Source organism: Salarias fasciatus, chromosome 6 (genome assembly GCF_902148845.1).
Source record: "Salarias fasciatus chromosome 6, fSalaFa1.1, whole genome shotgun sequence".
Classification (NCBI taxonomy): Eukaryota; Metazoa; Chordata; class Actinopteri; order Blenniiformes; family Blenniidae; genus Salarias; species Salarias fasciatus.
Genome location: NC_043750.1, coordinates 12,592,123 through 12,607,249, shown reverse-complemented (window position 1 = coordinate 12,607,249; position 15,127 = coordinate 12,592,123). Strand labels below are relative to the sequence as shown.

The window sequence follows — 15,127 nt, the reverse complement described above, 5'->3', positions numbered from 1 at the left end:
CCCCACTCTGGCTCTGCTACAGACAGGACTATATGTTTCTCTGTATGTTTCTCTTGGTTTTAGTTAAAGAGGTGCAGATACATAACAAACATGTCTAACTTTATTCAAACATCTTCTCCTAAAACTCAATTTTTATTCCCCTGCTCCTCAGCTGATGGAGCTCCAGTCAGTGACCTGCTGGAAGGGGGCGGGGCTTAGCGCAGCACGCGTGACTGCTGCTGTCACAGTCAAGTTAGTGTGAGAAAGGCTTATCCAGCTCCACGGTCTCCTCTGTCAGGCGGCCGTCAGATTAGTCTGAAACACCGTGTCCGTGCACGTATCTGCCGGTTTGCACGCTTCTGCAGCGGGGATCGTTCTGCCGGGAGCCGCCGGGCCGAACCGAACCGAGTCGAACCGAACCGGAGCTGAAATGCGGACGTAGCCGATCGACCAAAGGCGGAGCCGAGCCGGGCCGAGGAGCGCTGGGACGCCATCGAGCTGCCTGCCTGACCGGGTCCTTCATCCGGACGGGAGCATAGATGTTGCAGGCAGAGCGGGTCACCGACTCGGTTGACGACGCTGGAGACGATGCGCAAGGACGTGCGGATCCTGCTGGTGGGGGAGCGTGAGTGTCCGGAGAGTCCGCAGAGCAGAGCCGCGCCGAGCCTCCGGCCGAGCAGGAGATGCTCCGCTGGCAGCAGGGATGAGGGCGATGCACAACCAAAACCGCATTTTACATAACAGTCACAGTGTTTATGCGCGCCTTATGTGCAAAACACAGACGAATTCTTTACAAACACGCGCAATCCCATTATGCAATAATTATGTTTTCAGTGCACCTGCACTTTGAAATTACAGCCAGAACTTTCTGTCAGCATTTTTTAAAGCCTTCCATCAGAGAACATTCTGATTTTTATTTAATTGTTCTCATCACAGTGTCATTAATAAGAAATTAGCTGTCTGAGATGAAGTTTCAACACATTTAAATACTTCATACTGATGATTCAATCCAACAATTGAAATTGAACTATAAATGACTGGGATTTTAAATGAGTTCTTTTTAAGGAATTGTAATTTACTTGCAGTTGAGAACATTAAGCATTGTGGTTGTTTTGGGGTACAAATTTACATTTCCTTTTCCATCTATCTATATCTAGCATTGCTGTAATGCATTTCAATTAAAGCAATGAAATTTTTAGATATTTTGATGGGTTTTTTTGGGGGGGTGAAAAATGAAAACAGAAGTCACTTTTAAATTATTTTAGCTCAATCATTATGATGACCAAGAGCAAAGTCTATTTAATAATCCTCAGCATTTTTCAATCATGGACACATTTTTAAAAAATGTCGTTATTTTTAGTTCATATGTTTCAAGTTTAGAGATAAATTGCAAAACAGTGGTATTCAGTTGTTTGAGACATCAATATATGTTTTTGCGTGTGTTATGGCTGTTCTGCATATTTTTTTTGCAGCAGGATTTCTCCTGCCGCCCCTCCTGACCTCTGACCTCTGGACAGAGACAATATTTCCAAATACTCAGTTGACCTCAGTTGACCCCGGTGTTTTGCAATAAAAGCAAAAGAATAAAAATTCCTCGCTGGTTCTTCCACCAAATACAGGAAACTACTCTTGACTAGTCAAACAGTGCATTAGAGTTATCAGTTAAAACCAAGCACAACATCAAACTTGGGTAGAAATCAGTTGATTGAGTTTGATCAGAAATCAACTTATCTGATATACTGGTTTAAACCTTGTAGTTCTTTGGCTTGAGTGAAAACTGGATGCATTTTTATTTTAGTTTCTGCCCTTGCTGTAAAATATGTGTCCTCAAAGTCAAGTTTTGAGGTCAACAGTAATTATTTCATGTTGAATTAATGCCTGATGGTCGTCACTGTAGTTGTAATGAGACAGTGCGTCAGGCGCTGCTGTGATTCCACAGTAAAAGTCACTGAGCTGCGTCTCCGTCTCTCCACAGCCAAGGTTGGGAAGACGTCTCTCATCATGTCGCTGGTCAGCGAGGAATTCCCCAATGTGGTGCGTTGCACACTCAATCAGTATCTGAAATTGATATCCATTCACAGTTGTTGATTATTTTTTTAATTCCTTTTTGACATCGTTCATTTTTCCTGTATTGCTTCTCTGCTGATTAACTCTTTGAGTCCCTGTCTCTCTCGCCTGTGTCCCAGGTTCCCTACCGAGCTGAGGAGATCACCATCCCTGCAGACGTCACGCCGGAGAGAGTTCCCACACACATCGTCGACTATTCCGGTACAAATGAGCAACTTAATAGCTTTCTACTTCAATGAGGAATTTGCTCGTGTTTGGCTTCACTGTACTGTTTTAGCCAGTCTGAGTTTCAGCTCCATCCTTATCTGTAGTTTATGTTTCCTCCTCAGAGGCCGAGCAGACGGACGAACAGTTGTTTCAGGAGATTTCCAAGGTCAGTAAATAAATTATCTCGCGATCAGTCACGAGTGTTTCAGGTGGGGTGAAAGTCTAATTTGCATCTCCTTCGGTCATTTTTAGGCCAATGTGATTTGCATTGTTTACTCTGTCAACAACAAGAAGTCCATTGAAAAGGTGGGTGACCTCTTCGGCCATATTTATTCTCTTCATGTGGTGAACAGCATCAAATATCATTTTCGTCTCCACAAAACACTCTTGACCAAAATATAGAAAATGTGTTGCCTTTATCTTTGTTTTTCTGCAGGTGACCAGTCACTGGATCCCCCTCATAACTGAGAACACGGACAAGGACAGCAGGTGGGAACCAAAAAGTTTATGTTTGCAAAATTTTTGTACAGCAGAAAATCCAGTCAGTGAAGTCATAAAAAGGTTAAAGTTTTCCTGCTGGATGGAAGATGTGCGGTCTCACATGTGGACTGCGGCGGTCTCCTCAGGGTTCCTCTCATCCTGGTGGGAAACAAGTCTGACCTGGTGGAGCACAGCAGCATGGAGACCATCCTGCCCATCATGAACCAGTACAGCGAGATCGAGACGTGTGTTGAGGTGAGACGGCGGTTCGTTTCATTCATCTTCACCTTTGCTGCCGTTTCCCAACACACAAGCGTTACAGTTGATTTCAGTGAAGTGGAGCAAAGTATTATCAATAAATCTGTTCCCATGTGGCTCATAAAGTCAAATTTAAGATTGTGATTGTGCTACTTGTCTTCTGTATTTTAGAAACAGTATGGTCTCAGTTTTAGTGTCATTTTCAGTCAGGTTTTCAGGATCAAATAGAAATAGTGTTTTTATTTTCACTTTAACTCTCCAACACTTTAAGTCAGATTTTATTTTAGGTTTGATTTGATTGAGGACATATCACAAAATTGTATTCAATAGTTTGTCTGTTTCTCCCTCATTACGGTATATAGAATCTCAAAATGTCCCAAAGCTCATTGTGTTTTCTGATTTTTGCTTTTGAAAATTGAGACATTGACAATCCAAAGATGTGTGTTGATTTTGTCCCGTTTATTTACATCAACCTATTTTCAACTTGTCATTTTTTTTCCTCTCTCGCTTCCCTTTAGTTACTTCCTGAAAACGACCATCCTTTTTGTTCTGGAGTTAAATTTTGGTTTTTATAGTAGCAATGAGGAACCTCTGTGGTAAATTTCTGCTTTTTAAGTGTGCCGCTCTGGAGGCGAAATGGAACTATAAAAGAATGGAACTACAAAACCAAAACAGAGTTCCTGCCCATCCGATGTCTGTTTCTGCTGCACGCGTTACTTTTCCGCGGCCCTGACCGTCACCTGTGGTTACGTCACTCGAGTCTTTTTCAGACGGGTTAATTAGATCAGACACGCCGCTGAGACGGATCCTGGGTGTTAATACCGTGTCTGGCTACGACTTACAGCGCCTCACACACACCTCCGTACAACACACACCGGCAGGTGAACAGCGTAGTAGAGCTCCTGCCGAGCCGGGGCTCTTTTCTCATGGCTGCTGAGTTTCTGACATTTCTATATCTTATAGTTTATGCATCGTGCTGAAGAGCTGCTCAATATGACTGATCACACAGCACTCGTGTGTTTCCTCTTTCCCTTTCTACTTGTTTATAGTGTTCAGCAAAGAACTTAAAGAACATCTCCGAACTGTTCTACTATGCACAGAAGGCCGTCCTCCACCCCACGGGCCCGCTCTACTGCCCGGAGAAAAAAGATGTGAGAACAAAACAAACTGTGTGCAGTTTTTCTCTTCTGTTTTAGTCATCCAGAATTTAGAATGTAGACAGTAAGCTTCCACTCCTGGGTTTATAAGAACATAAAGCGGATGGTTGAAGTTATCTGTTAATTTTACTTTGAATTGTGTCTCACTGATTTCCAGATGAAGTCTCACTGTGTGAACGCTCTGACTCGAATCTTTAAAGTGTCAGATTTGGACAATGACGGAATCCTGAATGACAACGAACTCAACTTCTTCCAGGTGGAAAAAAAAAAAAAAAAAAAAAAGCAGCTTTGTATTTCAGACTGTTGACCTCTGACACGCTGGGTTCATATGAATGGAGCATGCGTTGACCTTCAGCCGAGTAGTGACCTTGGTGCTGCTCTGTTTCCTGTGTGATTTCTCTCAGCGGACGTGCTTCAACACGCCGCTGGAGCCTCAGGCGCTGGAGGACGTCAAAAACGTGGTGAGGAAGAACCTGATCGATGGAGTGTCCAACAACGGCCTCACTTTGAAAGGTAAGAACGAGTTTTTGTGCTTTTAGTGATATTCATAAGCAGCACATAATAAACTTAGACTTTAAAGGAGTTATGTGTAATAATCATGTCTTTGCCGTGCAGGCTTCCTCTTCCTGCACACGCTGTTCATTCAGCGCGGGCGTCACGAGACCACCTGGACAGTGCTGAGGAGGTTTGGGTACGACGACGATCTGGAACTAAATCAGGACTATTTATTCCCCCCGTGAGTTTCATTTATTCTAATATACTGTGAATTTACTGGTTTGTGGCGTAATCACACTAATATCACACATCTTTGTAACTGTGAGGATTTTACATGCACAGCTTGATCGAAGTTTTGAGCCAAATTGACTAAATTCCTGAAAGTGAACCCAAAACTTCGGCTCCTCCCTCACTCCCGACTCGCGTCTTGGTGCAGTTTTTAACATCGCTGCTCGTCACTCTCTCCAGGTTGAAAATCCCTCCTGACTGCACGACTGAGCTCAACCACAACGCCTACCTCTTCCTGCAGAGCGTCTTTGACAAACATGACAAGGTATAATCCCGTGTTTCCTAACGTCATTGGATCGCCGCCCTGACGTAACGCCGACTGTAACAGAGCTCTCCAGAAATCCTGCACACACGTCCAAAGCCTCCAGTCACCACCTGTTGAACTGTGATTGAACCTTTGACCCCCCCCCAGGAGGGATTGCTGGGAGAATTAGCAGCAGGGTTTCAGTGAACGTCAGAGTGAATGTGACAGCGGGGCGGTGTTCTGCTGTGAATGTGGACATCACGTTCGTTTCCTCTGGTTGTAAATGACGGAAAACAAGTGAAGTTATTTGAGGAATTCCTGGCAGAAGTTCGTGTTTTTGGTGCGCAGCGGTTTCTCTTTGTGCCTGATGCCAGCTGAACTCTGTGTCTGTCAGGACCGTGACTGTGCCTTGTCGCCAGAGGAGCTGAAGGACCTGTTTGATGTGTTTCCATACATGCCCTGGGGTCCAGATGTCAATAACACGGTTTGCACTAACGACCAGGGCTGGATCACGTACCAGGGCTATCTCTCACAGTGGACGTAAGTCGCCCTTTAACTAAAGTGTAGAATTAAAGAAGTGCTGTATAAGCAGCTCATAAATGAGTCTAAAATACAAGATAAAGTATCAATATTTGACTTCTGTTTTTTCCAGATTAACAACTTATCTGGACGTGCAGCGATGTCTGGAGTATTTAGGCTACCTTGGTTACTCGATAATAGCAGAGCAGGAGTCTCAAGCAGCGGGAATTACAGGTGAGTTTAAAGATGTTTTATGCTGACAATCATCCATTCACTCAAACATTTCACCCTTCCACCATATTTCATTTGTTAATTTAAATAATGAGAGGAAGATCCTCGTTGATTCTATCATCACCACAGTGCTTACTTGGACTTTGAAGCTTTCTTTCTGAGACCTTCGTCCACTTGTTTGGAGGGATTTGCTTCATTGATCAGTTTTCTTGATGTTGTGCAGTTTGAGTGATTCACCCCGGGTGTTGTTGTTGTTGTTGTTGTCGTTGTTGTCGTCTGCTCTGACCCTTTGATACCCGCATGTTTGTGTGTAGTAACCAGAGATAAGAAGATTGACCTGCAGAAGAAGCAGACCCAGCGGGGTGTCTTTCGATGTAATGTATTTGGAGACATTGGCAGCGGCAAGAGCGGCTTCCTGCAAGCCTTTCTGGGTAAAAACCTCACGGTGAGCTGACTGAACACGACTACAGTTATCGACACTCGTGGAGCAGACTTTGAACAGTCCAGGGCCAAAGTTTTAGGCAAAATGTTGCTGTGTAATTGTTATTTTTCACCAATTAATTCAGTGAAAGTGAACAGAAGAAGGTTTATGTTAGAATGTTGTGGACTCGCCACACAAAGTCGACCGGGGGCATCGCACCATTATTCTCAGGAATCATGAATTCTCTTGACACCTTAAGATAGTACTTACTGATTTGACATGATTTGGATAATTTTTCTCTGCTAGAGAATAAATCTGAAGCCAGCCGTTCCACATGGCTTCATCATTGAATGTCTTTAATTAAGTATTTACTGTTTCTTAGGAGCTTTTCTTCACCGACGCTCCTCCTGCTTGTATAGAAATAATACCGATTTTGTGCACCGTTCTCAGTTTTTGACTTGACTTTCATCCCATGAGCTGACTGTGGCCAAATCGACTCTATACAAATGTAATTGAACTGAATTAAAGCTCTGATCTCAGCAAAAATTTGCAGAAAGCTCAATGGAGCCAGAGATTTAGGTTTTACTACCGTGAACCGTTAAAGATGCTAAAGTCAGCATGAAGCGCTGATCGAACTCACATCTGGCTGTTGGCGATGTTTGAGAGCAGGAAGTCTTTTATGAGTATTTATCACCATTTATCTCATGCCATGTTTTTTCCACCTTCAGCACCAAAAGACAATTAACGAGGAGCACAGATCGTACTACGCCATCAGTACTACCTATGTGTACGGCCAGGAGAAATACCTTCTCGTGAGTATCGCAGATTTCACCATTACTATATGAGTCTCTACCTTTTTATTATTTATTATTAGGATTTTGTACCTGCAGAAATAATTAAAGAAAAAGTGTTGAGTGAGTGATCCTTTATTTTATTAAATATCTTAAAAGTATGGCCATGGGTTTTATGTACGTCAAATCCTGTCGGTTAAAACAGGATCGGACTAAAAATATCAATCAAAGATCTGACCTGTGAGTGATTCAAACAGTAATCGGAGTAATTTTCAAACTGAATGAGTGAAATCTATGTTCACGTTTAGCAGCCACACCGGTTTGTGAGGCCTGACGCAATGCGGCTCACCTGCCGGTCAGTTTAAGCTTCTTATCCGGCTCAGATGCTTCTGTCAGCCAAGCATTATTCTGCACTGGCTCCACAAATGTAACGGCGCTGGATTATACGTGGAAACATGTGTGGGCTTTTCAAATGCCCTTTAAATGCTCATTAATGTCTATATATGCAATGATATATGATGCAATTTATTACAATTACAATACTACTCCTCAGCAGCACTTTGAATGGGAAACTCTGTATTTTTAACGGAGAAATAAAAGTATATTGAAAGGTTTCCATTCTTCTCCAGCTTCATGAGGTTTTCCCCGACTACGACTACCTGTCGGACGCTGATCTGGCCTGCGACATCGTCTGCCTGGTTTACGACGTGAGCAACCCGTACTCCTTTGAATACTGCGCCAAAGTCTTCAAGGTAAACCGCGACGTCCGTCACGCGAATCTTTACCCACGATCCCTCGCTTAGCCGCTCTTCCCTCCTCCCTCAGCAATACTTCATGGACAGCAAGGTCCCGTGCATGATGATCGCCGCCAAGTCGGACCTGCCCGAGGTCAAGCAGTCGTACGGCTGCAGCCCTCTGGAGTTCTGCAGGAGGCACAAGATGCCGCCGCCGCAGTCCTTCACCTGCAACACGGCGGCGGCGCCCAGCCGAGACATCTACACCAAACTCACCACCATGGCCATGTACCCGTACGTACGCACACACACTCGGAACATTCGTTCAGTGAAAGTGTCACATTTAAGAATAGAATTTTCCTTTTTTTCAAAATGCTTTATATTTAAATTGTAACTCTTGTGATTGCCCTCTCAACACGTAACTCGCCATATACTGCCTGCAGAGAGTTCGTTGCTCAGCAACATGACTTATAGCTTTGTTTGTTTGTCCTCTGGGTCTTTTCTAAATTGCGCCGGCCGACTGGTCCTTCTGAATCCTCAGCTACGGCTCTGGAATAAAACGCCCGAGGCCGTGAAGTAGCTTCCCCACTGATTGTGTGCCGTAAAGTTGGATTATTTATTTTTAATGTGAAGTTTTAACTACATCTCCCTCTACCCCAGAGATGTTTTTGTAAATTCGGACTCAAATGCAGGAATCCATTTGAAACATTTGGAGTTCTTGGTGAATAATTAGACAACCACACGTCTGGCCTGGCAATTCCAGTAAGAAAATATTTGACCATGTGCATTGTGAAAAACGTTTTAGGAGATCGCATCATAGATCAGTCTCAAAAATCCATCAAAAAATAAATTACTTGTCCTGCAGCAGTATTTTCTATTATTACATAAGGTCAGAAAAGTGAATTAAAAGAGGTTTATCATTTTATTAACCAAAGCATTGAAGTTTCCATTTTCAAACATATGTTTTATCATTCGACATGATGGTTTAAATAAAAAGCTGTACCTTTCGCTGCCTAGGGGTATTTTCCCTTTTCCCTCTCCTTGTGACTGACTCATCTGACATCCTGCGCTCCAGTCTGCACGCATTAACGCACTCCGAATCCCCCCCCCACACGCCGAACATGTTGCTTTTAGTGTGCAGGAGTTTGCACCCCTGGGAGGGATTGATGTTGCGGCTCAGCAGGGGGTCCGCGTTTCAACGGAGCTCGACGCTGTTGAAGTCAGACTGTCGACACTAAACACCGGTGTTCACGGCGCAGAACTGTTCACTGAGTTTATCCCCGAAAAGATCAAAGGAAAAACACTGTAAAATTCTAACTGTGGTGCAACAAATTCCAACAATCACTGCAGCAGTGTTGACAAAGCAGTGTCTCTCATTGGATTCTGTAAACGGCGCCGTTCTCCTTGTACTGAGTTTTTCTTCCTGTCTCCCCGTCTTGTTTGTGTGTGTGTAAACCCTGCTGGGTGTGTGTGTGTGTGTGTGTGTGTGTTATCGTGCTCTCTCTCTCTCCTCAGCCACGCCCGGCTGCGCTGCATGTGCACCTGTAACCGCTGCACCTTCTGCTTGTGTCAGAATTTCCTCAACTCTGAGCTGCTGCAGACGGTCAGGGCCAAACTCTACGCCGTGGTGCTCAGAAGGTCTCCAAAAATACTTCTCCTGTTCTTGTCATTCTCATCCATTTCTTCTCTTTCATTTCACCGTTCAGCTCAGCGTGCCTCGCTACAGATGAGAACTGCAGATAGAGAAGTCTAAATATGTTTTTTGGGGGGGGTTTATGTCTTCAGGTGGCATCTTTCCAGTCCTTGTTTACCTCTTCCTTTCATGTGATTCGCTTTCTCCTCACGTCTGCTTCCCTCCTTGTTCAATTTCTGAGTCCTTTGATGTTTTTTTTCCCCTTCATTTTAATATTCTTCACTCTGCTTGTGACTCTTCTGTTTTAACTCTGTATTTCATTTCACTCTGTTGTCATTCAGTTTCCCTGATCTGGCCTTCTCCCGCATGGCTCATCCAACCAAGTTCATATAACTCATATCTCTTCTTTTTCCCCTTTTCATACATTCCTTTATCCTGCAACTCATCTTTTTCAGTGACCTTTGCTTTTTCAGCTCCCTGTGTTTCGGCTCCCTGTCATGTTTAATTTGTAATGTTTCCGAACGTCCTTCATTTCATCACTTTGGTTTCTGGTTTAAGATGCCAGGTTGTAGAGCATCAGTCCAGTTTTCTTTCATCAGATGAAGGAAAGTTGAACTGAGAGGTTGTATCATCAGGCTCATGTTCTAGTTGCAGCACTTTTCTTCATCCTTTTGATTTTTCATCTCACTCCTCTTCTTGTTTACATCTCTCACTCTTGTCTCTGTTCCTCAGACATGTGAGCCAAGCAGACCTGAAGAGCTCGACCTTCTGGCTGAGGGCGAGCGTCGGCGCCACGGTGTTCGTCGTGCTGGGCTTCGCCATGTACAGAGCGCTCCTGAAAACCCGGTGATCCTCGTTCAGCCGGGTTCAGCCCAGCAGAGCCATCCCATCCGTCTGAACCTCACTTTTCCCCGTTAGCATTCGGCACATGACATTTTTGGGAGAGTTATTTTCATTGTTTTGCAGTTTAATGGTGTTAAAAAAGTGCTTTTTTTTCCCAGGGGCAAAATTACACAAGCTTGTCTGTTTTTCACTTCACTTTGTTTCTCTTCTTCAGGCAGAAGAGAAAAATATTTATTTTGTACCAAATTACTGATTTGCTCTATGTTTCATCTGCTAGTGTTTGCAAAGTAAAGATACTATATTTATATTTCTATTTATATAAAAGATCCAAGGTGAGCTGCTGGCGAGTTGTAGTGAGTTTCATGTGTAGCTGCTTTCAGACTGATGCGAAGAACTCCGTGGTGAAAGTGTTAAAGAGTGTGTTGTGTGTCATGTATGCAACTGAATCGACTCTGTTAAATATGTAAATAACTGTATATTCATTTTGTTCTTGATTCGATATACGACGCAGGTATTTTAGGTTGACAGTCGACACTCAAAGCTGCACAAATATTCACTTTCTGAGAAAACCGGTTTGACTTCATGGCCAAATACTAATATTTGTTTGTAGTTTTGACAGTATTGACGTTGCTCTCTGGGTTTGTTGATGCAGACGTGAATCTGAGGCTGTGCTCCTCTCCCTGTCTTCCCGTGTTTTACACTTTACTCTTCATGTCCAGGTTGGAGTGTGTGCTAGAATATAAACCGACACTAGATCTTACGTTTGCATGCTTCTGTTTGGAGAAAAAAAAAAAGGATTCTCTTTGCCATGCTGCATGGTAGGTTCCATTAGAACTGAAGAATTTAGGTATTATTTCACTTCATTTGCTGAACACAGGGGCGTTGAACGGTTGCCTCATTTGTGATTTGTTTTCTGCTCCGACAGTCAGAAAAAGATGTGAAGACGCCACGACGGTCGTTAACTTTCAAACCACTGACTTCAGTTCATGTGTTCACTCAGTCCTGCCTTTCCAGACGTTTACAATAAATTATTATATCGACTGCATGTAGTGGTGGACTTGACTCTTTAAAGTGTGCTGAAACATCATTTGATCACAAACCATTGAGTTTTGTCTGTTTTGACAAGATGTTGATGTTGTCTTTAGTATGAAGTCCAGATATGAGGGACAAAAACCAAACAAAACCACAAGAGGGCAGCATTGCTTGACGTCTAGTGTGATTTCTCATCGTGTCAGACTGAAGCTTGTTGTTAGAGAAGAGTACCTACCATGAAGCAGGAAAACTGAGAGATCATTTCACGTTTCACAAGCTAAAGCTTTAAAAGAAATGATAATGACTTTTAGAATTATGCTAAAATTCTGTCTCAAATGCTAAATAATCAGATGTTTTGATTGCAGAATGCGTCTTTTTCACTCAATCTAATTTTCTTTCTCAACGCGTCCGTCTTCCTCCACCAGAGCAAAGCTGCTTAAAACAAGTGAAGCATTTCTAAAATGATTTCTAAACTGCTCGTCAAGCAGATCACTTTCATTATTATCATAATTCAACTGTTTTGAGCATTGATGTGAATATTTGAGGTGCTGATTCTGATGTTTGCAAAGTTAGTGAAGTCAATACATCTTCAGTTCATCTTATTTGTCGGTTTTCCTAAAGAAAAATAGTTCCATACGATGCTCTTCTTTACGTGTGCAATGAATCACTGCTGAGCTGAATATTGACAATGACCTCAGGAGGAAAGCTGCAGACTAAATTATCTGGATTTAGAATCTTAACCACATGTTCATTTCAGAATGAGTCATAAAATTATATTATGTTAATAACCTGAATCCATTTTAGATTTTCAGAGCAACAGAGACTCAAAATGATCCGTATTTTACCTCAGAGTTAAACTCATTTAAAAAAATTGCTTCTGGACATACAGCACCTTTATGAAGATATTTTAAAAAAGGGTTTTATATCTTTCAATGTACACGATGACACACAAATCATATTGTTTCCATGTTAAATAATTTGTCTTTTTACCCAGCGTCTTCCGGCACATTCTGACAACTTGCTGTGATTCCAGGTATGTTTAAACTTTTCCACCATTCAGATCTTCTGAGTGTTTAATAGGACTGAATTAATTCCACCACATTCTGGGTTTTCATTAGTTTTTGGAAGTTGTTGGGCATCATTAAGTTGCTTTTGCTTGAATTCTTCTTTCAAAAATATGCAAACCAGTGAAGGCCGATCTCCTGGGAAAGAGCTGCAGCTTCATCTTTGTGCCGATTGTTGCGATTCGGTGCAGGTGTTTCACTCCAGAGGAGCAAAACATGTTTTATTGTTAGCTTGACACACTGTCATTTCACACACACCCGTCTGTCACGGCTACAGCTCTCAATCTTGGATTCTGAGTGAAAAAAAAAAAAAAAGCAAACTGATTTCCTGTGAAATGTTGGATGTTTACAGCATCCATCAGGTGTTTGGCCATGGCTCCTTCCTGAAAGGAAAACATGACGAGGAGCTTGTTGCTGTTTTCTGCTGGTTTGCTGAGCTGAGCTCTGCATCTGATGGTCTTGGTTTTCTCTCAGCAACAAAGCTTTAGGTATTGATCTTCTGATTTGGTGCTAATTTTGGTTTTGTCTCACACTTTTAATACAACGGTTTCCAGAGTGTTTTTGAGCAGCACTATTAGAAACCTTAAGTGGTTTCTAATCTCCACTGTTCCAGCTGAACTTAACATGTTCTGCTGGAAACACGAAGAAGTCATATTGATAAGGAGTGTATAACTGGGACAACTTTATTTTCTTGATTGTCAATTGATTGTGATTTTGACTTCCAGTCTGGCAAAACTTGAGAAACTTGCACAAATGAGTCATTTGCAGACCTGGAAACATCAAATGCTTCTTCCTTCCTTTGCTTATCTCAACTTCTGCATTTAAAACACAATGTCTCATTGTTTTGCAGGCTCAGGTAACAGATTTTTGATATGCTAATAACCTTTGAACCCTACATGTCCAACAAGATGAACTACCACTGAAATATATGACAAGTTTTTCATTTAGTTGATCAAATATTGAAATACCTCAATATTTCATGTTTGTAAGGAACATGCATCTCTGGGATGAGCAGCAGAGCAGGGTAAGTGGATTGTGCTCATGAAAACATTTGCCAGTGGAACGAAAGAAGATTGCTGAAAGAGTTTCATCAGTTCGGGGCTGCTGAGGTACATCAGACTGACTTTGAGAGCAGCTGCGAACCGCTTCAGACTGTCAGCAGATGGATAAACTCCCCAGATGTTCGATGAGCTCTACCGTGTGGCAAAGGCTTTTCTTGCAGATCCTTTCTCCTTTTTTTTTGTTAACACTCTCTTAGGATCTGTCTCTTCTGATAATGACACAACATGTGAGAGCAAACCAGCTGATTGCTTTTGAAGAGAAATGTTTCTGGAGGCTGCAGCTCAATCATTTTCTCCCCGCTGACATGAAGTGGTTGTGTCCTGTTGTTCATGAAAGACGGTGACACGGTTCATTTAAAGGCTGATTGATTTGACACATTTTTTGTCCTATTTGATTGTTACCTTTGAAAAATGTTACACAATGATTTATCAGCCATTCCTAACCATCGTTTTCGTGCAACAAATCAGCAGTTCAGTCGCCGCAGAGCGTCGATATCTATTAACTTTGCTTGTTTTAATGATATTGTGTGGAGATGAAATATGGCCGATGCTTCACTGACTTCACAAATTTCTTCCAGCTTCCTTCCAGTTCACAGACGACCAGAATATACTGAATCTTAATGCGTTGGTCCGCTGACCTCCAGCCACTCGCACACGGTTTGAATTCCGAGTTTATTCCTCACACTTCGGCGCAGAAGTTGTGAAAAGACCCCGGGATTAAATACATTAGCTGGACACACTGTTTCCATGGCCACGTCAGACCTCCAGGAGTTTCTCTGGCAGTGATCAGCCTCCACACTGCAGACCGCATCGCCGTCACATAGTTTCTCCTCCCGTGGCTTTCAACCAGCTATTAGGCCTGTTTGATGTCTCTTGGGGTAATTGGTGTGTGTTTGTCTGAGCTGGGACTCCATCAAAGGGGGTGACTGTGGCAGCAGACCTGCAGGGGACAGTTTATATCCCTAAAATAACCAAGTAATTTACACCCCTCCGCCCCTCCCTCCTGCCTCTAAAGGTGCAGTTCGGCAGATTTAAGGCACTTTTGTGCATTGGGTGGCGGTGATGAGTTGCTGTAGCGTCCCATTTGCCCTTGGTCAAATTGTCATGGTTTCCTCAGGTTGTTGTAAAGTAACAGCTATCAAGTCATTCAGACATAGTTGTGTTTATGGTTCCAGATGCATGACTGATGTTGCTTCCTCCTCCCTCTGGGGGTAAAATGGGCAGATGTTGCTGCAGCAGACTGACGTTTTCAAGAGCATGGCTGCCAATCTCGATCTGATCAATGTGAACAAACAGGTCAGCTTTACGGTCAGGGTGCCATGTTTGTAACTGAGTGCTTCCACTGCAGGGATATGTTGATTTTATTTCTTTGGCTATTTTGAAAAAAAAAAAAAAAAAAAACATGAATAAACCTAAATGCTGTAGCAGAGCCAGAGTGGGGGCAAGGGGGCGGTCGCCCCAGGGCCCACAGGGTCATAGGGCCCCATTTCATGTGATGTGTTCACATTTACTCGTAAATAAATTATTATAATAAAATGTGCAGTGTGTGCCAGAAGGTATACCATATGATTGTGGGCTCCAATTTGCCAATTCTTACTTTACGACTGTCCGTGAATGCATCAC

General features: G+C 42.8%; 1 protein-coding gene across 2 annotated transcripts; it reads left to right on the top strand.

The window, feature by feature from the left end:
* Positions 1-274: 274 nt before the first annotated feature.
* Positions 275-11,318, top strand: rhot1b (ras homolog family member T1). Of its 2 annotated transcripts, XM_030093155.1 has the most exons (20): positions 275-604; positions 1,955-2,013; positions 2,166-2,247; positions 2,376-2,419; positions 2,506-2,559; positions 2,690-2,742; positions 2,880-2,988; positions 4,041-4,142; positions 4,306-4,404; positions 4,553-4,661; positions 4,764-4,884; positions 5,112-5,196; positions 5,570-5,715; positions 5,828-5,928; positions 6,240-6,370; positions 7,075-7,158; positions 7,767-7,889; positions 7,963-8,165; positions 9,387-9,509; positions 10,237-11,316. In XM_030093155.1, the coding sequence occupies exons 1-20, from the start codon at positions 568-570 to the stop codon at positions 10,352-10,354; spliced, it is 1,983 nt and encodes a 660-aa protein (XP_029949015.1). In that variant the 5' UTR covers positions 275-567; the 3' UTR covers positions 10,355-11,316. The 2 variants fall into 2 exon arrangements, with proteins under 2 accessions (XP_029949015.1, XP_029949016.1); XM_030093156.1 differs by lacking the exon at positions 9,387-9,509 and having other exon boundaries at positions 10,237-11,318.
* Positions 11,319-15,127: the final 3,809 nt, after the last annotated feature.

Bases quoted from the DNA above. Each gene is read 5' to 3' on its own strand.
- rhot1b (XM_030093155.1), top strand. From the start codon at position 568: ATGCGCAAGGACGTGCGGATCCTGCTGGTGGGGGAGC. The intron at 2,014-2,165 runs GTGCGTTGCACA...CCTGTGTCCCAG, and splicing joins GCGAGGAATTCCCCAATGTG to GTTCCCTACCGAGCTGAGGA. The intron at 4,405-4,552 runs GTGGAAAAAAAA...GATTTCTCTCAG, and splicing joins ACGAACTCAACTTCTTCCAG to CGGACGTGCTTCAACACGCC.